We start from the raw sequence: 20388 nt of genomic DNA on the forward strand, positions 1-20388 counted from the left end.
TGACCGCAGCTGCCGGTTACAACCACTAGGGGGCGACAGATTAAAGGGAAAAGTCGAACTTTTTAAATTAAAAATATCTTTATTGTACAGTCACACCTGCAGAGTAGACCATTAACAATCTAATGTCAATATATAATGCTATTACAAATCATAACTTATAGATTATGTAAACATTAATGTTACTTTTGAATCAAAACTCAAGCATTTGATGTGATAAACATATATGAAGTTATTTCCAACTACAATATGTTCAAACCACTGCTTGATAGATAGCTCCCCTCTGAATATAGCTTACAATCTGAGTTGTTGATTTGTTTAAGAAATGGCAGACCCATTAAAGTGCTTTCTTTGTTTGATCAGCTTTGGTGAATGATTTGTGCGCGTCCATAAAAAAAAAGAAAAAAAAAAAAAGTTCACTGACGTTGATGGAATTCATGTATTGATGCCAAAGTCCATAGCAGAGGGGGGGAACACAAAAAAACACAAAAAGGCACTGGAGTTGTTTAGGCGAGGCTGTTCTCATCTTCACCAAAAGAGAAGATGCTCAAGTCACTGCATCGGAGTCTGTTTTTTGACTTGGCCCGAGTGTCGCCGTCTTCAGTGGAGCTGGACTCCTGCCAGTGTCCTCGGTTTGAATGTCTGGAGGAACTGGAAATGGGAAATATTATTGATTAATGATTAATGTGTGACATAGCACACAGTGGTTTGTAGCCTTCTTAAGGTAGCCACGCACCAAACCAGCTGCTGGCAACAATACACACACTACAATCTGTGTGTATGTGAAATAGCTCTTCCAACTACCATTAGGTGAGAAGCTGGGAAGAGCTGCCAGACATCGTACCGAGCTAGCCACTCCTGAATTATCCAAAAAATGGTTAAAAAAAAAAAAGAAAAGGCAACTGGACTTGTAGAGTCACTCCTGAATCATGCTGATCAACTCATTGGTTGGTCCACAGTCTGTTCATTGTACATTATCGTGTCGTTGAGAAAATGTATTTGTATATTTGACTGTTTTTCTTCTCGTGCACTAGTTCTCTAACTGAACAGCCAATCACAGAGACCGACACCAACTCATCCCACCACTGATAGAACATTCTGAATTGGCGGAAAAACCAGCAACAGGGGTCCGACTAGTGCCCACGGTTTTGGAAACAACACAATACCCATGCACATAAAACACAGAAAACAAAACATGGAATTTATTTTAGCCACTGAATATTACCTGCCGTCCGGAATCAGGCGAAGTGTCCGGTAAAGGTCAGTTGTGGATGGCACAGCAGCACTTTGTGAAGGTTTAGGAGAGGAAAACGAATTGTAGGTTGATGATTTACCCAGCTGAGCTTTCACCGAAGACATCCTGATCTCTGGCTCACTTCCTGCAGACCAGCAGATCAAAGATTAATTGAAAGTAGATTAATTTTTTTTTTGTAAAATTAAAGATTAATAATCCTAGTACCCATATACAGTTAATATACTAGATTGTTCTAAACGATTAAGTAAACTCAAACCATGAGTTGAAGGTACAAAGTAGACAAGACCATGTTATTGTGCTACACATTAGGCACATTTGGATTAAGTATTACCAAAAAAAAAAACCATCTTGTTTGAGAGCAAGACACTTACTAATTGATAAGGCACTCTGACCATCCGACGAGGAACATCTCCTACGGTCTGTAAAGGGAGTCATGTTCAAAAACTGATTCTTGAGCCAAGAAGCACGGTCCTCTTCAAAAGCCTTTTTCTGTAGATTACAAGAACACATTAAAATAAAAAGGGATGCAGTCACAACTCTCACAATATAAAATAAATTTAACCATGGTGATGATCTGAGTACCTCTCGACCCAGGCGAATAGCAGCCTCCGTGAAGTTCTTTCTCTCCCTCTCAAAGTTTCTCTTCTGCTCCTCAAACAGCCTCCATTCCTCTTTGAGTCGCTCCTTCTCCTCCAGCGTGTAGCAGTCATTAAGAAGAGCGGCAGTCTCGTCGTCAAATGATGTATTGAGTTGTTGCTGCAAATGTTTTACACTAAATTACTCGTGCTGTTCCCAACTATGATGATTTGTAGACAATGACTCGCTTACCAAAAACATCCATAATCATAAAAACAAGAGGATGCTGACCTGGAGGAGCTGTTGCTGTGCATGGATGAACTCTTTGCATTGCTGGACTTCACGCCTCATCCTCTCCATCTCATCTTCGTGGGTTTCCAGAGGTATCACGTCTTTATTGGACTCCAGCTGACTCTGCACTTGAGATGCTAGTAGAGTAAAAACAATGTTGATAAGTTCATAAACCCAACTTCTTTCTACGCATACTGTATTTTCTAAATGCAAACGGCAACGCTACACTGCAGAACCCTTGACTGAGCTGAATGTACCTTGGCTGTCCAGTTTCTCCATGTGGTTCCTCAGTTTCCTCCACTGTTGGCGGATGCTGTTGGTGAGCTGCTCCCTGGCATGCTCACAGGACTGGTCCAGAGTTTCCCTGCTGCTGTCGCCTGCCTTCTCCTCTCCATCAGAATCACCCTGTCACAAAAACAAGATAAAAGAAATATACAGTTTTTTAACCTATAAGCATCTCATTTAAACTGACAGACATGAATATGCTCACAGCTGAGGTTTAATCACTTGATGAATCTGGTTTATAAATAGTCCTAAGTTTATTAAATCTGACTACCAGATGTCTTTATATATACAGTATGTGTGTGTGTGATTCAAATACCTGCTCCTGGCTGTCATCAGCAGTGGCTCCTCTGGCAGAAGCCTGGCGTGGACTCAGGATGTGAATCATCTCCTTTTTCATCTGCTGGAGGACTTTCTTGAGCTCAGCGTTCTCCAGCATCAGCGACCTCTGACTTGCCTCGTAGTCACTGAGCAAGGACTTGTACATCTCACCCTCGTGGCTAAAAGATATCAATTTACAAAATGCATTTACATAATTAATATCACACATTCATCTGATTCTAACACGTGACAAGGTGGCTTTCATAATACCTGGCTGTTACTTTCGCAGTCTTCCAGTGGCTCCTTTTTCCATCTGATCGTCCCAAGCAATTCAGTACGTCAATAGCTTTGGGGGAAAAAAAAAAAAAAAATGTGAAGGCAAACATGACCTCAATTTCATGAAAAAAACAATCTATACAAAGATTTGCCGAAGACAAGTGCGTTTACCCAGCTTCTTATCTTTTCTGTCAACCAGCAGTTGACTGAGGCGCTCCTTGAGCTTTGTAGCTTCTCTCTCTTTTCTCTTGGCGTCGTGACTGTACTGAGAGGCACGGCTAGCGATGATACTCTGGAGCTTCTGAACCTGTAGAGGAAGATTGAACCATGCGAGACTGTCAGGTTTGTGCACAGTCAAACTAAATCTATAAACACAACTGTAGCTTAATAAAAAAGCTCCACCTCATCTTTTTCTGTCTTCAAGCAGCTTTGCAGAGTCTTGATTTTAAGTTGTAGCTGCCTTTCCGTCTCATGAAGACCAGACTTCTCCCTTATGGACAGTTCCAATTGATCCTGGAAGGAAATATGGATAATATATACATAATCAACAAAGTACAGACTAAACTGGTCCCAAAGTAGCAAACAGAGATGGCTGTGTTTTCATAATATTTTTTCTTGTGTTCCTCACGCATCTTAATTTCATTGTGCTCTGCATCTAATGGTGTACAGCTGAACTACGACAAAATGAAAACTGAAGAAACATAGCTGTCATTGTGCTAATAAAATGACAGAAAGTAATAAGAAAAACATGTTGTCTTGTCTTGAGACTGAACTAAAAATAAAGCAACCCAGAGATGCCTCCGATAATACATGCCTTGAGTCTGGAATTGTTCATCTGTATATGCTCCAAGGTGCTGGATTTCTTCAGCTGTTCTTTCTCAAGCTCCTCTAAGTTGCACATGTTTCGCCTGTGAATCTGCAGCAGCTCATACATGGCATTCAGAGCTGGCACTGCGCTCAGGCCGGCTCCCCCTGGCGAGGCGGCCTCGATACATGTGGAAGAGAGGCCCAGTGAGGCGAGCTCCTGTGAAACAAAGAGGTCTTGTGTCATTGTCCTGCATCAAAATTTCTCTGGAGAAAACAAAAACATGAACACACTGCAAAAATAAAGAGCGTTAACAAAAGGTCTAAACTACATGAATGCATTTAAGTTAACATGAAAATACTCTTTCATACCTGGCTGATGTATGAAATGCACTGAGGAATATTATCCTCTGTGCAGAAGGCACTTATCACACTGTAGGAGCTTTTGAACAAGGGCAAAGAATACATTGACACAAGGTTGTTCTGTCTCGAGGGGGACATTGTTGCATGTGATATGCTGGAGATCTCGCAGTTTTCTGAAAACAGAGAAAGGGAAATCATATCAACTGCAGTCACAGTACACCTACTGTCCTTTCTCATACTAAGAGTCTTGAATTAGGTTGCTGCTCTAAATGAGAACAAAAATGTGGGTCACCTCTAGCGGAGCCCAAAAAAAGCATAGCCGACAGGCCTTTCTATTCTTGAACTAATCGAGCACCACGTGCTCAGAGCAAGTTACCCATAGATGTCTCAGTTGTCCACCACTCTCCCATATCACCGAAACATCAGGGCACAAGGATGCGCGGTCATGAGTTATCACCGGGGCGGTGGATTAGCAGCCGGGCGGTGGATCAGAGGAGCCCACTGGAACTGAGCCCTGCAACGCAGCATCAAGCAATGAGACTGGCAAGCAAGCGACAGATAATCTGGGCTTCACCCACACAGGATTAGCCGTCAGATGTGTGCCAGCGGGGCCTACCATCGGCCGCTGGCAACTAAATTGCAGGACAGTAAATTGATCTCAACCTCAAGCCAGAGGATTTATAAAAATAAAAATGAGAATCCTTTACAGAGGCTAAATCCGAGAGCGTGTTATTCTCTTTACATTTCAGCCTTCGGGACAATATTAGGATATTGACTTGCTCGGTGAAACAGGCTGAACCAGATACCACAGTACATGAGCCACTCCTATTACTTTACTATGTACTGTCCCAGCTTATGTTCAAGGGCTGTCCAGCACATTGTGCTGACGGACAATAAGGGAAAAACCTTCAGTAAAAGCACAAAGTAATGATGGTAGGCGAGGAGAAGTGTCTGCATATGCAAACTCTCTCCAACCCTCTTATCTAGAAACCCAGAAAACATGTGCAGCTTTTATCTAAAGTCACACTGAGTGAGGACGAGATGAAGTCATGTCACATTTACTTAATGTCATGTAATGGCTCTACTGAAGCGTTGTTATTTCTATTAAAGAGGACTAGAAGGACGTACACAAACATCTTGTAACGTCTGTGATGTTAACTTAAGTTAGCTCGTTTGCTAATAATAATGGTGCAAATAACTAACCAGCATTAGCCTTAAGCTGGCTGGTACACTTGAGCTAAGTTAACTTAGCCAAACATTTCTGGTTTTAAATTGAATTTAACTTAAAAAAGGAGAGTTAACTTAGATATACTCACTGACAGGGCGTGAAGTGGGTCAACTAAATCCGACAGTTTTCAAGTTCGCTGGTAAAATTAACAACCTTAATCGAAAACATCTGCGACTGTCGAGGCGAGCTCGGTCCTCATCCCGTCAGGAGCGGTTATAACTAAAAAAAAAACTCACCTATTTCAATGTCAACGCAGCCCAGCAGAGATTAACACGACAGATTTATAAGCAGGCAGGCAGGTAGGTAGGTAGGTAGGTAGGTCGGCTCAGCCTGCTCCTGCTCCTCCTGCTGCTGCTGTTGTGTTTTTTTGAAGTCTACTCCTCCGCTGTCCCACAACCAAGCCGAGCTGTTATTGGAGGCAGCGTTGTCAAGCAACCAGTGTGTGAGCCGTGGATTGGGTGTGGACATGCGCAGTGCGCGATTATGCAAATGTCATCAGGTGTCAGGGTCAGGTGTCACCACGCAGCCAGCACCGCAATGCACCCCTGTGGCAGCAGGAGGTAAGTGGCAGTCCTCGAGACATGGGCTCAACAAAATGTCTCATGGGATTTAGTTTACATTTAGTTTACATTTGCACTTTAGTCACTTTACTTATGCAGTCTGTTTACATTCTCCATGGATATTTTGGACAGTCATAAAATTTATGGCATGGTAACTTGTATATACTTTGTATTTTGTATCCTGTTCGGTTTCTGTCTCTTTTGCACCTTAAAATGTCTGTACTTGCACGTTAAGCTGCTCACCTGTGCCTTAAATTGCCCCCCGGGGACAAATAAAGTTTTCTGAATCTGAATCAGATGCATTCAATCCTATAGCTTCATGAAGGCTCTGGTACTCAGCATTTGTTTAAGAGAGCTGATGATTTAACTATGTTTTCATTTTGTAGTACTGCTCAGTGTTTCTATTATTTTGACTATTTTAGTGAGTGGGCTAGTTTTGTCTTTTTTAAAGTTGAATCACCACTTTTCTGACGCTATTTCAACGCAAATAGAACACTGGAACGGTCACGAAGGGGGATACGGTGCAGGACTGTTGTGTTAGAAAGCATTTATCTTCACTAGTGTTCATCCTGAACTGTCTAGTAAGTGCATCTGCATTGAAAATGTTTTATTTTACTGCTCATTATAAGAATATGCAAAATAACTGCAATCACTGTAGGGTGTAAGTTTTCCATATATCCGTTTTTCTGGCAAACGGACACATATACACCAGAAATAAGACCACTTGTAATAAGGTGTCAATATTAATTTAATGTTTTCATTCATTCATTCGTTGTCTGTAACCGCTTGTCCTCTGGGGTCTAGAGCCTATCCCAGCTGTCATCAGGCGAGAAACACCTTGGACAGGTCGCCAGTCCATCACAGGGCTAACACAGAGAGACAGACAACCATTCACACTCACATGCTCACCTACGGCCAATTTAGAATCACCACTTAACCTAAGGCATATGTCTTTGGACGGTGGGAGGAAGCCGGAGTACCCGGAGAGAACCCACGTAGACACAGGGAGAACATGCAAACTCCACACAGAAAGGCCCCAGTCGGCTGATGGATTCAAACCCAGAACCTTCTTGCTGTGCTGCCCAATTTTATTATTTTACCTCAATTTATTTGTGCGCACAGAAGGAAATCCATCTTGTAAGTGCTGTAATAAATTAAGATACAAATAAGCAGCAAAAAATTCACAAAGTAATATACACATATAGTTAATAAATTGATATACCGCAGTATTAATTTTCTGTTTTTCAAGCCGTGTTACACTCACATTCAATGAATCTACTGTTATCTACATGGATTTTAAATGGAATATAGTCAAGTGTTTGTGAAAAGACAAGAATATCTTTGTTGTAGTGCAGTCATGAGGAAATTCCTCTTAGTTATTTTTTTCTTCCCCTGATAATGTGTGAGGAATCTTTCTTATAAAGCTGCGCACTCCTTTTGAATGCCTCACCCAACTAAAGAGGAAATGTTTGCGGTGCATACTTTAATGATTAACATCAAGACGTTACACTGGCTCTTTTGTGGTGACTTTAACATCTAACCGAGGGCTCATTTGGGCAATCTTCAACAGAGAAGGATTGGTGATTCAGCATGTTAAGTAAGTTCTCTTATCACTCATTAATATACAGTAATATAGATTCCTTTCAGGACTGCGGGGCATTTTTCAGTCTGAAGTCAAACACTTGGTCACACTTTGCAAAAAAAAGCAGACGCTTCATCCAAAGCAGCCACATGGAGATAAGCAGCAGCTCGATGGCTCTTCATCAGTCTGGTATCTTCCAGACTCTGGCTGGTCCCTGCACTCTGCTATGAAGACCTGGAGCTGGGACACCGGCTCCTTGTCTTGCTGGTGGAGCTAGTTTACAAGAACCATTGTATAACAATTAATTCTGAAATTCAAGGATAAATCACCACCTACGTGTTATGTGTGACTGAGGCTGACCTTGATGGTTTCATAGGTGTCATTGATGAGGGCAATGAACAGGCTGAGCACCATGTAGATGAAGATGGAGATGAAGGAGTAGAGGTAAAGTCTGCTGAAAAACCACACCGTGTAGGACTTGTCTCTCATCTTCAGGAAGGTCGCGAACATGTCGTCGCCGTTGAGGAGGGAGAAGAGGCACTCCGACACCTTGTCAAGTGTTCGGAACTGGAAGGAAAAGCTTTGATATTGAAATATGAATGCCACACCGACACTCTCACTACAGGTGGATTATGGTGATGTTCATGTCGTACTTTGTCGTGGTAAGGCCCGAGGACGATCCAGCCGCAGAAGCAGAACCCGAGGTAGATCATGGCCGCGCAACAGCAGAATCGGAACACGTTCGGCAATGCCGCCCTCAGGGTTAAGATTAAGATCTAAAACGAAATGAAGGGCCTCAGTTTCTCTTTGTACGCTGGTTTCACGCAAAAGCAGTTTCATGCTCACATTGTATTTCTTGAAGAAACCGAAGTAGCGGATCACGCCGACCCAGACGAGCATTGTGGCTGTTCCCAGCAAGATACTACACACGTCATAGTTTGTCAGGAACTGCAAAAAAAAAAAGAGAAGACTTTAGACTATTCATCCCAACATATTGCTTCCTAAACTGAGCTAAAATAATCCTCACAAACCTTTGTCTGTATTCCGATTTTCAACACAGATCCAGCGATGGTCAGTGTGTCGCTGACAATGATGAGGATATACCAGCCATTCACGAAGTCCATGCGGTCTGACCAAGTCACAACTTTATTGTAGTAGGCATGGAAGAACGTGTTGAACTCCTGCATAAGAGAAATCAACACACTATAAACGCATCAGCCAAGCAAACACACACAAACTAATGATTCATTCCTGCACACAGCAGTTGCATTGTTTTGGGACACCAGTACAAACTCAGAAAAGCCAAGAATTTTGGCAGCAATAATAAAAAAGCCCCCAAAAATCAGTATTTGCACTTTTTCTACAAATGTATGAATACAGACAACTTGCTTTTTAGGTTTTCTCCACACTGCTGTAGCATAAAATGATCACGTTTAAATTCACTGTGTTTCCAAACACTGAAATTAGCCAATGAAATACCAATAAATTAAAATCCTCACACAAACTACAGAGAACCCATGTGACCTCTGCTGCAGCAGCTCTGGCCTTGCTCTGAGGGCCGGTCTAAAACTGAAATCCCTGCACGGCCCTCGTGATTACTCACAAACTGAAGCTGAATGCCGTTAATGATGGATCGCGTGCAGAGGATGAGAGAGGCGAAGCAGGCGAGGACGACCACGGAGTCAAAGCACAGGAGGAGATAATCGTTCTTCCCAGCTAATTTTTTTTTAAAAAAATAGCCACAGAGAAGAGTTTCTGCAAAAACGAGACATCAACTACCCAGAAAAGCTTTCACTGCATGAGTCTGGGTAAAAACTTACAGGTGCCCTCCACGTTCCAGTCTTTGCACTCATAAATTGTAACATGGTTTGCAATGTCCACATTTATCTTCCCGCTGTGTGCTCGGTTGTCAAACGTTATCTGGAAACAAAGTACGTGGTTATTTGTGAGCTGGTGAAATGTGCTATTCCCTTTCATTTGTAAGCCTATCCTAAAAGCTCACTTGAAGGTGTGGCTGTTTTCAGACATAGTCACTAACCATCGTATGAAAGTCATAACAGTCTGGCAGCTTGTGGTGCCGCACAGTCTGCAGATTGATGGTTTTCAGAGTCAGGTAGATGTTCACTGATAGCAGCCTGGACACGCAGACATAAATTAGCAAGCAGAACTGGAATCAACCTGGCACGAAACCAGCACTTTCAGCCGAGTCACCTTTTGAAATCTATAGAGAAGTTCGTCACCAAAGAGCCGTTGTCCAGCGACATCCCAGGGTGTATGGAAAAACAGTCTGTGTGGAGGAAATACAGTTTAGCGGATGAATAATTCACACGGATCCCTCTAAATATGCTGCTTCTGGCCGTACAAGCTTCCTCTTTTAAAAGTCACAAGCCAGTATTATGATTATTTTCCATTCATTCCATGAATCAGCTTCCATAAATATATCTTATACGGAAAAAATTAAACCCAGAGCTAGCTGTTAAACACTTTAAATACCTTTAACAATGTGTGGATCAATGTCAAAGGTGTCGTTTCCAGGATCAATGCTGCTGTTCCTGTAAAACACTTGACAGACAGACAGAGCAGTGTACTCCCCACCAACCCTCTCATACGCAAGATTACCTACAGTCAGTTTCTGGAGATTGGTGAACTGTAAAAAAATAAAAATAATAAAGTGACACAGATATGTAATGGAGTCAAATTACATAGAAAATGCTGTAAAATGTTGTTTAATGTTAGGTACCCTGTTGATAATGTAGTGGATGTGATCATACACATCTGCTTTTGTGTACAGCGCGTAGCTTCCCAGCCGGTGATCCTTGTATCCTTTGAGGAACAGGTGTCTGAATGTCATCAGATTCTCGTCTTTGAAGGTGACCATCATTTCGTTGCTGAGGCCAAACGAGACCAACTGATTGTAAAAAAAAAAAAAAAAAAAAAAAAGAGAGAGAGAGGAAACGAACAGGCAACAGATGAGACAGCTAGCTTTTTTTAATTTGTGGTTCATGAAAGCAAATAGTAAAGAAATTATTCTACCTGGAATGTGAGAATTGCGATTTTCACTATCTGTAACATCAGCTTCCACGGTTTCCGACCCCTGGCTCTGTATTTCTCGCAGGGGTTCATGAAGAAGTATTTGAGCCTCCGCCTGAAGTCCTCCACCAGCTTCGAATCCAAAGCGTGAGAGCTCCATGTGCACTGTCCGTTTAGCCTCCTCTCCTCGGACAATGTGGCCACCAGCGACTCAGAGTCCTCCATTAAACTGAGGCGCAGGACGAGAAAGAGTAACCTTCTTCTTCTTGTTCCCTTTACATCTGAAACCCTCGGAAGAGACACGCTAAACCATTCCTGTCATTCTGATGTTTATCAAACAGGTTCTCCTGCATGTGTTCACTGCTGTCAGCCCTCTTCTCTGTCTCTGAAATCGCTTTCAGGAGTGGATACTAACTGCACTATAACAAGATAAATGATAGAAAACTGCATGATTGTAGTTCCAGCAACAAAAATACCTCCAACTAGGATTAAAATCAGCACAGCAATGAAATAATAAAAAAAGGTTGAAGTCGCAGTTATTTTTGTAATCTTTTAGCTAAATTAAGTCAACATATATAATAAAAAATTACCTTTAAACACCTGCTGTGCACCATGGATCCAAAAAGCAACCGGTACAACACTCCCGGCGTCTCAGCAGTCTGTGAAGGTGGTGCACTTAGTCACCTCAGCCAGCCTTCACCACAGTGACCGTCACCCGTCTGCGTCATTTTGAAGCTTTTCCAGCTTCTCCAAAACAAAAAAAAAACTAAAACAGAGCTCTGTGCACCAGAGCCAGTACACTCACTTTTGGTTCAATAATTAATACTTTATTTCAAGAGCTGTCGAGAGTCTTGCTAGAAGTAAACACAGATCCTTTATTCTAATCAGCCACAAAGTCACCAATGTAAAACACAAGTTGAATTCATATATATATATATAAAACCTTTGCAATGCAACAGATTATTGGACATGACTGACGAATGGAAACAGGAGTTTGGACGCAGCTTGTATTTCACATCGCAGTTTGGAGACCTCTGTAGTGACGCTCTTGTGAAAAAAGAAAGAAAAAAAAAAGAGAACACAATTTCTGGACACAGGCAGACAGGCTTATTACATTACATACATGCTCAAGTAGTCATTCCAGTGTACAGAACATAAATTTAATCTCACAGTGGCTAGTCTGTAGTGAACATGTTTTCTCCACCTACAGAAAATCAAACCTTTGAGAGAGTAGAAAAGGATGAGGCTGGGAATCTAACCATGATACGTTTTCAGTAAACTGTCTGACAAGTCTTCTTATTACCTGATTACCGTATTTATTTTATTTAGACGAACTTCTTGTACATCTGCTTAAGTTCAAACATGTTCCTATTTTCAAAACTAAAAGTATAACTTTGGCCTCATCCTAACACTATGGTAACAAACTGGCACTGGTATCAAAAACCTTCCCACATTACCCCAGCCCCAGTGATGAAATGCCCCCACTTCCTCTTTAAAACATTGCCTGGCATAGTGGTGATATGTAGTACATCCTATGTGCAGCTATTTCTCAAAAACTGCCCAATTAAAGGCAAGACGAACACCGAAAAAGAGACGACGAGAGTGTTTGTAAATGAGTTGAATTGTTGAGGATTTTGTCGGTTTGTCCCTTTAGCTGCATGAGAACTTATTAAAAGATGCTCCTGTGAGATGTCGGAGTGAGCGAGCGCGACCGCAGGGGTTGGAAATTGGGGTCCCCTCCGGTGCTGGTGCACCCCGGCGTTGTGGTATCCATGTTGGAGGGGGCTTCGAGCACCACCTCGTCCGGCAGCGGGGGAGCTCCCGGGTCTCCTGGCCTCGGCAGGCTGGAGGAGGTCGTGGAGGAAGCCGCGGCGATGCTAACACCCCCCACGGAGGGAAAGTCTCCGGGTTTCTGTAACGACGGCAGGTTGAGTGAGGCTGACACGTCTGAGGTGGAAGGGCTTCGCTCCCCGTCTGGGTGGAAGAGCAGGGTGGAGTTGTTTGAAAATGTGGTGAGGAGGTCAGTGGAGGTTGTGCTCGGAGAGCTGAGGGTGCTGTCAGATGAGGAACTGGAAGCCCCAGCTGTGACAGAAGAAGATGAGGAAATGAGAATGAACGTTAAATTAGAGACCATCAATTTAAACTACGCAAACACTCCATGATTCAGACGACCAACCTCTGAGCGACTCCAGCTTCTCAGTTTTGGCCTTTTGCACCTCGTCCGTGATCTTGGTGATGATGAAGTTTTGCGAGCGCAGCTCCCGAATGGAGTCAACCAAGGCATCCAGGCCGCGAGGGTTCTCCGCCAGGATGTCCAGCAGCGTGGCCGTCCTCTTCGTCTGGGTGGTCCTGCAGCTGATTTCCTCTGCGTCGTCCCGCGTCAGGATCCTGCGAGAACGCAGGTAGTCCAGGTGGCGATCCGCTCTGATCTTGTCGCAGAGGTAGTGCCGGAGCCTGGTCATCACCTGGAGAAACATCATCAGCCGTGCAGGAGAGGAAACACAAGAATAAAAAGTGTGAAGGCCTTTAAGAGGAGGGGTAACACCATGCACAGGGTCTAAGTTTTCAAACCAAGGACTGAAAACACTTATGGTTCTGCTCTCCATGGCACATTGACTTCTGATGAGACAAACTGTGCTGTATTGTATTGTTAAATCTTACAGATGACTGGATGTTGATGAGGATACACAGAGGGTGTGGTGGAGCATTTCCTCCTTTAACAGGCCTAACGTCAAACAAGGTACACACACTTTGCAAGTAAATCTAAATCCCGCACACCCCACCTCACCAGAAACATTATTCACTTGGTTATCAGTTTAGTTGAGCTACGATACTCACGTCTTTCTTTATCTCTGCCATTTCATCTTCAGTAAGGTGAGGAGCATCCATCACTCTCACCCGCAAAGTGAAAATCCAGGTGTTCCGGGTAAAGACTGACAACTTAAATTCACTTAATAAACTCGTAACAATGACATGAACTACACCAATAAATTAACCACACGCGTTAAATAATGTTAGACCGTGTTGTTTTGTCGGTAAACCCGTGCCGTGTCCACTGTCCATTCAACTTTTGTGTTTCAACAGCGGAGGAAAATCCCCCGGACTTCCTGATTGTGTCGAGGTTTAACCACGTCGACGAGAGAAGAGAGAAGTTCACCGCTCAGAGACGCTTTATGTTAGACACTATGCAATAAAACAATAAAATATACATGTATTAAACCCGGAACTTCTCGAAAGTTACCAGAGCAGGAGTTAACTTTTTAAACTCTCCTCGTTTTCTCTGCCGCTGATTTATTTCTCACGGTTTACGGTGTTTCCGACGCAGGCGAGGCTGTTCCCGTTAAATCCGCTGGGTGTCGCTGTTACACCTCCTCACACACACACACAGCACAGGACACATTATGCACCGATCAGCCACAACATTAAAACCACTGACAGAAGTAAATAATATTGACCATCTGGTGACAATGCATTTGGACCTGGCATTCATTCATGTGGATGTTACTTAGGCATGTACCACCCATCTAGACCAGACCAGGGACCACCCACCCCATAGCAATGACACTCCTTGATGACAGCAGCCATCCCCAGCAGGATGCAGCCTGATACAGGTTTAGGAACAACTCAAAAAACATGAAAAACAGCACAAGGTGTTGACCTGGCCTCCAAATTCACTAGATCCCAAACTGATCAAGTATCAAGGTCCCTCCCCTCAACCCATAGGACCCAAAGTCCCCCACTAACAATATTCTGTTGCCAGACACCACAGGACACCCTCAGAAGACCCATGTCTATTCTCTAATGAGTCAGAACATTAATGTAGGACCCCCCCCCCCTCCGAATAGATATTACTTTGCTGTTAGCTTAAGCTCGCTTGCACATGATAACCTAGTATCTGTAGAGCGCTGTGAATGCATCCAAGCTATACACGCACAAAGGTGTCTTCACCCAGTTTTGATTACACTGTTGCTACAAGAGTTTTGACTCTTTCATATCTCTTTCTTTGGAAGCAGGTGAAGTCGTTTAAAAAATGCAGGATCCATATTTCCCCGTGTAGTTTAATTAGTTTGCCTGTTGTAGTATTTGTTGTTGTAGACTGCTTTTCAATCCTCACCCTTATATAACACTAACTTTCTCACAATATTACAATATTGATATTTTGATATTTTAACTGGTTGATAACTGTTTTATATGGAAAGTTGGTTAGTTGGGTAACATAGCGGCACCTTTTATAACCGATCACATGTCTGCAGAGTAACTATTTAGGTAACAAGTACATCAAAGAGTTGTACTTCTACCTCTGTATGCACATCATGCAGCTGTGCGCATTTAGAAATATAATATATGTTTTGTATCTAAAGTTATGAGTGCACTGTGATAGAACACTGACCTACATTAAGCATTAGAAAGACAGCAGAGGCTAGATAGCTACTGTGAACTGTTTGGTGGCTTTGGCAGAGAAAGTGTGAACAGAAAACTGAATTAAAAAAAAGTGTGACAATAGCTGTGAGGAAGTAAGTGCACTGTGAACTACAGTGTAGGAGTTGAATCAGTATAGTAGTCCAGTAAACATGAAACGAGTGGAGTGCAGAACACACTTTTTCATTAATGACATTAACATCAGCGAACGTGTTAACATCCTCTTTTTTTCTCTTTTATTCTGTCCAGTCTGTACTGTGTAGCTCCTCCAAGTAGAAAGCTATGCTAACTGTAAGCCAGATTCTGGTCAAGAATTAGAAACAGAGGGGGAACAGAGACCCTGGTAACTGTGTGGCTTCTGTGAAGTGTTGCAGAAAGACGGCCTTTAAAGGTCAGGTGTTTCAAAGGTCAGACTGTTCGGGGGGATTGTTGTCTTTACATAAGGAAAAAAAGAAAATGACAACAAAGCCTCCACAGAAACTGACAATACATGCCCACTTTTCTCCAGAAAGGCTTCCGGACAATTGACGTCATTCACTGGCAAACAGCAGAGAGCAGCAGCCTGGAAATAATGCACAGTCAGCTGTGAGGGTCTGAGATGAACCCAGTGTACCGACTCAAGAGCGGAAAACTGGGGACAAAGAGAGGGAGGCATTAATAGAAATGATGTAATGAGCTGGATTTTCAGTCCTATCCGCGCAGCCGTTAAAGACATTCCTGTCTGTGATACCGACGATGACCTGCTCTCACGTAACAGCCAAGAAGACCTTGTTCTCAGACGCTCTGTGGTGTTACACGGACTTCCCCTGGTGTGGTTTCTGTTCTCTGAACCTAATCTTAATAGGACACAGAATTTAAACCACATATTTTATTTATATTTGCCTTATATATCGCCTTTTTGCATTTATAGCAATGTGAGCCTGCCAACAAATGTCAAAGAGATAATTTAAACTGGATTCTGCACAGTGATCTACGCTGAATGCCCATCCTTGATATTTATCAAATATCAATGAGTAATTAAGTTAAAATCCTGCTCTCATTGGTGAGATAATATCCCAAATGGATCTTATAAATGAGTTAAATTGCAAGATGAAGAAAAAGGCTGCAAGTATGGGTACTTCTGTTCATACTGTAAATGTTTTATTCATGCTTGCAATACTCCGGCACTGTGCCTGTGTTGTAAGCATCGTGGAGCTTTAGTCAGTCATTAAGCTCAGTTTTTGACAGAGCTAGCTTGACTTTGTGTAATTTCAACAATAAGCCTTGTAGAAAGCATTGGAGAAATGTATAAATGTTACCCTCCATGGCTTACTATAATAACCTAAACTGCAAAAGCGATTACACTTTGCAATACAATAGTGAACACAGCCTTATTCATTTTTAATCTACAATTAGGCCTTCTCAGCACTTGTTTATGTTAGGGGAAAGATTGTGGTTGGGTTTAACACCATGTGTTTATTTACTTGCATTTATCGAATACTACGATCGTATCGTATCGTATCGTATTGTATCGCATCGCACCGTAACGTACTGTACTGTACCGTATCGTATCGTATTGCACCGTAACGTATCGTATCGTATCGTATCATATCGTATCGTATCGTATTGCACAGTAACGTACTGTACAGTAACGTACCGTATCTTATGGCACCGTACCGTACCGTACCGTATCGTATTTAAGTTTGACAGAGCAAAGAGAAGGTATTGCAAACCATTATGGAATAAATGCAGACTAAATTCTCAGAGGTTTTATTGAATAACATCGTGTCCTTAACATGGGAATCTTTGCCATCTCTTATCATCTGTCGATATGACATGCATCCTCCTGGCGTTAAAGGTCCTGACGTTGCTGGGCTAACATCTGTAAAGTAGTTGAATATGAAGAAGTATTTGTGCCTTTAAATAAAGTGTAATCCGAGCCCTGATGTTAAAATAGAGGAAATAGAGTTTTATACTAATATTACAAAAGTATACCATTAATAATACATTCACACGCAGCTCTGTGGAAGTGGCACATCCAAAATCCTCTCCAAGTCCTCTAAAGCTGCGTTTTATATCCCACATACCTCTTACCTAACATGGTTCTGCAAATTCTTCATATTGCAGCTGTGGAGGGAAGACTTTCCACTCCAGACCACAACAGTCAGCGATTTCCAGGCATCGCCGAATACACCAAGCTCGTGCATGTTCGCTCTTTGTCTGCTCCAACTGGCACTGCCTCAAACTGGCCTTTGTAACCTCAGTTAGATAAGAAGGACGCAGTGCCAGTCTTCTCAGCCTCTTGTTCTCACAGGTTATAATGAAAAGGAAAGGCATTCCCCCCACTGATAATTTCCATTGTTCTTTGATGTGGATGGAGGAGGATGCTTTTTATCCTGGCAGCGATTTCAAAGAAACATGCAATGTTCATCCTGAGAGGAATGTTGCTTCAGGCCTTGCTTAAGTTTTCTTCCCTTCTTTCTCTTCGGTATGTTTCTCATTCTGGACGCTCTTATCCGGACTGAACAAAGGATTTCTGAGGTTCAAACATTCCAGGAGGCTTTCGTCTCCTTTTTGAAAAACTTAAGTCAAACACTAATCCGAGCTCTGATCCATCCACGCCCTAATGGGTGACTGATGGGAATTACATCTGTGTCTTTTAACACCATAACAAGGTTAGCAAACACAGCCGCCGATCACAGACAATGTGCAACAGTCTAAACACGGCTTCAACCGAGATAGAAACGCAGTCGGTCATAGAAGTATGTAGCCTTTCTTCAATATTTATGTCAGAGCTTGTGGTGCGCTCACATGCATAGGGCCCATCGTGAAATACGTCAGGCATCAGCTATAAATGCATGTCTTTAGTTTCTTACATAACCACCATATGCTCTATTGCCAAGTCCCAAATCTTTTTCCAGGAGAAATCTGGCAGAGATTGAAGCTAAAAAGATCACAAACCACAAAAGAATATAAATAATATCAAGCTATGGATGCAGGTGTGAGTTTTAAAGGTTGATATTTAACAAAACAGGAAAAGAGTCGTCCATAATGCACTGGAAAAGTTAGTTCTGGGTCCAATCGACTGGATGAAAATGAAAATTAAAAAGTGACATGTTCAAATTGGAGACAGAGCCCTGGCAGAGGGGAAGCTGCAGAGGGTGTGCTCTGAGCAAGAGGAGGAGGAGGAGGAGGAGGGGAACTTCTTATGGGCTTATGGGAGGACGCATGGAGAAGCATTCCTCTCATAGTTTCAGGACACCTCTTCAGCCCGCGCATACGTCAGATCTGCTCGGAGCGAATAAAAGGAGATGGGGACTCCGAAAGAGGGAGAGCGAGCACTTGTCAGCACACTGCGAGGTCTGGTGTTTCGTAGCGAGGGGATTCTTTTTGATCAGCTTCTGAAGATGTGGAGAGTCACCGTCGCTGTGATCATCTGCGTTACACAGGTGAGGAAGCGACCACTCTCTGTTCATGACTTTAGCTGCCGTACGAGTGCCACTTTTGGAAGTAATTATAATGTGTGATGCCTTTTCTCAGGTGTCAGCCTCGTGTCCAAAGTATTGCCAGTGTCCTCCTGACGTTCCAAGATGTGCAGCCGGAGTCAGTCTCCTGCCGGACAGCTGTGGATGCTGTAAGGTTTGTGCACGGCAGCTCTTCGATGACTGCAGCCAGACACAGCCATGTGACACCGCCAAGGGCCTCGAGTGCAACTATGGAGGCGGATATGGTTCAGCTAAGGGCATCTGTCGAGGTACAGTGACTTCCTTTTCTCAGATTTTCTCATGAATGTGCATCTTTGTCCTCACAAAACGTTCCTCGGCTTCTCTCCAATAGCCAAGTCAGATGGAAGATCCTGCGAGTACAACAGCAAGATCTACCAGAACGGCGAAACCTTCCGTCCGCACTGCAAACATCAGTGCACCTGCATAGACGGCGCTGTTGGGTGCGTCTCCCTGTGCCCTCACGAGCTCTCGCTGCCCAAACTGGGTTGCGCGAATCCCAGGCGGGTCAAGGTGCTGGGTCGGTGCTGCGAACAGCTCGTCTGCCCCAAGGAAGCAAGGAAGCACAGAAGAAAACACGGCAAAGACAAGCTGTCTGAAAATGATCTCACGGACAAGAATGAGCTGGCTCCTGTGTGGGGAGGAGATTCAAAGTCTTTACCTGGTGAGCAGTTAGTCGCAAATCTGAGAAAGCAATTGGAACGATTGCAAATATATGTCTTTTCTTTAACTTTTTTTTTTTTTCTTTCATCTTTACAGCTTTCAGGAGTCTTCCAGTGGGCCACATGGTTGCCAGAGGAGTCAAGTGTGTGACTCAGACAACAGCCTGGTCGCCCTGCTCTAAATCCTGTGGATCTGGAGTGTCCAGCAGGATGTCCAACATCAACACAGAGTGCAAACTGGTGAAAGAAACTCGGATCTGTGAAGTCCGTCCCTGCAAAAAAATTACCTTGAAGGTAACCTTTTATCTCCCGATGAACTCATCTCGTTACAGGTTGGTCTAAAATGTTTAACTTAACGCACACATTCTCACATCCTCCCTCTAACAGAAAGGTCAGAAATGCAGCCACACGGGACAAGCCAGCCACCCGGTTAAACTGTCCCACGCAGGCTGCCGCAGTCTGAAGAAGTTCCAGCCGAGGTACTGCGGGTCCTGCTCGGACGGCCGGTGCTGCAGGCCTCACAGGACCCAGACTGTGCCCGTCCACTTCCGGTGTAAGAGCGGGGAGACCTTCAGGAGGATGGTGATGATGATCGAGTCCTGCAAGTGTGACCTCAGCTGCAGCGAGAAGTCACCTGACCTCTACGGAGGTTTTCTCAACAAACTGAAAATGTAATCAAGCGGAAGGAAGACTCATTAACTGTGAGGTTGCAGATGTCAGTTTAGTGGAGTATACTGCTCATGCTTCGTAACATCGGAGCTTTCTAGTTTGCTTCTTTGTGAAGCCACTTTTACCTCGAGAAACGCCTGATTTTTGTTCATATTCTTTTCTTGGAAAACATAACACGTGACATGAACGTTACATAAAAACTATGGCAGCTACTGAATGAGTCATTGGACAATACGTTGCCATGTTTCTATACTTTGTACTACATTTTATTTATAACAACTCATGTTTCATATTTGCACGCTCTTCTACGTTTATGTCTATCAAACTGTCAATCTTTTTGATTTCCCTCAAATAAATCCAAAAGAAATCCACCACAGTTTGCTAACATCTTTGAGAGAAAAGGACCACAGACTGGAGACACTCTGGTGGGGGTCTATTTTAAAACATACAGTATTTCTTGAACATCTGGCTGACCCACTTCTGGGAGGACCCACATCACACTGAATACTTTAGGGAACGACTGTAATGTAAACTTCTGAGTGGTTTTCCTGCTGCTCGACAGATGCTGGGCACAGGCCACAGAATTTTGTT

The 20388-nt window shown here is 43.2% G+C and overlaps 4 protein-coding genes across 6 annotated transcripts; 1 reads left to right on the top strand and 3 right to left on the bottom strand.

Annotated features, from left to right (window-relative positions):
• Positions 1-50: 50 nt before the first annotated feature.
• Positions 51-5973, bottom strand: ssx2ipa (synovial sarcoma, X breakpoint 2 interacting protein a). Of its 3 annotated transcripts, none has more exons than XM_084546411.1 (14): positions 5630-5973; positions 4542-4679; positions 4175-4338; positions 3813-4022; positions 3401-3511; positions 3170-3305; positions 2993-3068; positions 2721-2901; positions 2377-2524; positions 2120-2256; positions 1835-2008; positions 1624-1741; positions 1223-1376; positions 51-648 (listed from the first exon to the last, which is right to left on the bottom strand). In XM_084546411.1, the coding sequence occupies exons 2-14, from the start codon at positions 4573-4575 to the stop codon at positions 504-506; spliced, it is 1788 nt and encodes a 595-aa protein (XP_084402537.1). In that variant the 5' UTR covers positions 4576-4679; positions 5630-5973; the 3' UTR covers positions 51-503. The 3 variants fall into 3 exon arrangements, with proteins under 3 accessions (XP_084402537.1, XP_084402535.1, XP_084402536.1); XM_084546409.1 differs by having other exon boundaries at positions 5482-5972; XM_084546410.1 differs by lacking the exon at positions 5630-5973 and having other exon boundaries at positions 4542-5434.
• A 1239-nt stretch (positions 5974-7212) lies between these two features.
• LOC311489357 (mucolipin-3-like) lies at positions 7213-10815 on the bottom strand. Its single transcript, XM_084546413.1, has 12 exons — positions 10569-10815; positions 10276-10443; positions 10029-10182; positions 9747-9822; positions 9574-9670; positions 9356-9455; positions 9139-9251; positions 8567-8716; positions 8382-8483; positions 8189-8311; positions 7896-8102; positions 7213-7808 (listed from the first exon to the last, which is right to left on the bottom strand). The coding sequence occupies exons 1-12, from the start codon at positions 10788-10790 to the stop codon at positions 7668-7670; spliced, it is 1653 nt and encodes a 550-aa protein (XP_084402539.1). The 5' UTR covers positions 10791-10815; the 3' UTR covers positions 7213-7667.
• Positions 10816-11310: 495 nt separating this feature from the next.
• Positions 11311-13893, bottom strand: bcl10 (BCL10 immune signaling adaptor). The gene is made up of 3 exons (XM_084546414.1): positions 13404-13893; positions 12742-13030; positions 11311-12647 (listed from the first exon to the last, which is right to left on the bottom strand). The coding sequence occupies exons 1-3, from the start codon at positions 13452-13454 to the stop codon at positions 12235-12237; spliced, it is 753 nt and encodes a 250-aa protein (XP_084402540.1). The 5' UTR covers positions 13455-13893; the 3' UTR covers positions 11311-12234.
• Positions 13894-17684: 3791 nt separating this feature from the next.
• Positions 17685-20320, top strand: LOC311489404 (CCN family member 1-like). The gene is made up of 5 exons (XM_084546474.1): positions 17685-18412; positions 18504-18717; positions 18801-19130; positions 19226-19422; positions 19516-20320. The coding sequence occupies exons 1-5, from the start codon at positions 18275-18277 to the stop codon at positions 19801-19803; spliced, it is 1167 nt and encodes a 388-aa protein (XP_084402600.1). The 5' UTR covers positions 17685-18274; the 3' UTR covers positions 19804-20320.
• Positions 20321-20388: the final 68 nt, after the last annotated feature.

Source organism: Chelon labrosus, assembly GCF_963514085.1.
Source record: "Chelon labrosus genome assembly, chromosome: 6".
NCBI classification, from domain to species: Eukaryota; Metazoa; Chordata; class Actinopteri; order Mugiliformes; family Mugilidae; genus Chelon; species Chelon labrosus.

Coding starts and splice junctions, on each gene's coding strand:
- LOC311489357 (XM_084546413.1), bottom strand. CDS start 10,790: ATGGAGGACTCTGAGTCGCTGGTGGCCACATTGTCCGAGGAGAGGAGG. Junction 9,671..9,746: donor TTCTCTATAGATTTCAAAAG/GTGACTCGGCTG, acceptor CTGCGTGTCCAG/GCTGCTATCAGTGAACATCT. Junction 9,456..9,573: donor GTTATGACTTTCATACGATG/GTTAGTGACTAT, acceptor CTTTGTTTCCAG/ATAACGTTTGACAACCGAGC.
- ssx2ipa (XM_084546411.1), bottom strand. CDS start 4,575: ATGGGAGAGTGGTGGACAACTGAGACATCTATGG. Junction 3,306..3,400: donor TGAAGACAGAAAAAGATGAG/GTGGAGCTTTTT, acceptor CTTCCTCTACAG/GTTCAGAAGCTCCAGAGTAT. Junction 2,902..2,992: donor ACTGCGAAAGTAACAGCCAG/GTATTATGAAAG, acceptor GATATCTTTTAG/CCACGAGGGTGAGATGTACA.
- LOC311489404 (XM_084546474.1), top strand. CDS start 18,275: ATGGGGACTCCGAAAGAGGGAGAGCGAGCACTTGTCAGCACACTGCGA. Junction 18,413..18,503: donor TGATCATCTGCGTTACACAG/GTGAGGAAGCGA, acceptor GCCTTTTCTCAG/GTGTCAGCCTCGTGTCCAAA. Junction 19,423..19,515: donor GCAAAAAAATTACCTTGAAG/GTAACCTTTTAT, acceptor TCCCTCTAACAG/AAAGGTCAGAAATGCAGCCA.
- bcl10 (XM_084546414.1), bottom strand. CDS start 13,454: ATGGATGCTCCTCACCTTACTGAAGATGAAATGGCAGAGATAAAGAAA. Junction 13,031..13,403: donor TGGCAGAGATAAAGAAAGAC/GTGAGTATCGTA, acceptor ATGTTTCTCCAG/GTGATGACCAGGCTCCGGCA. Junction 12,648..12,741: donor GAAGCTGGAGTCGCTCAGAG/GTTGGTCGTCTG, acceptor CTTCTGTCACAG/CTGGGGCTTCCAGTTCCTCA.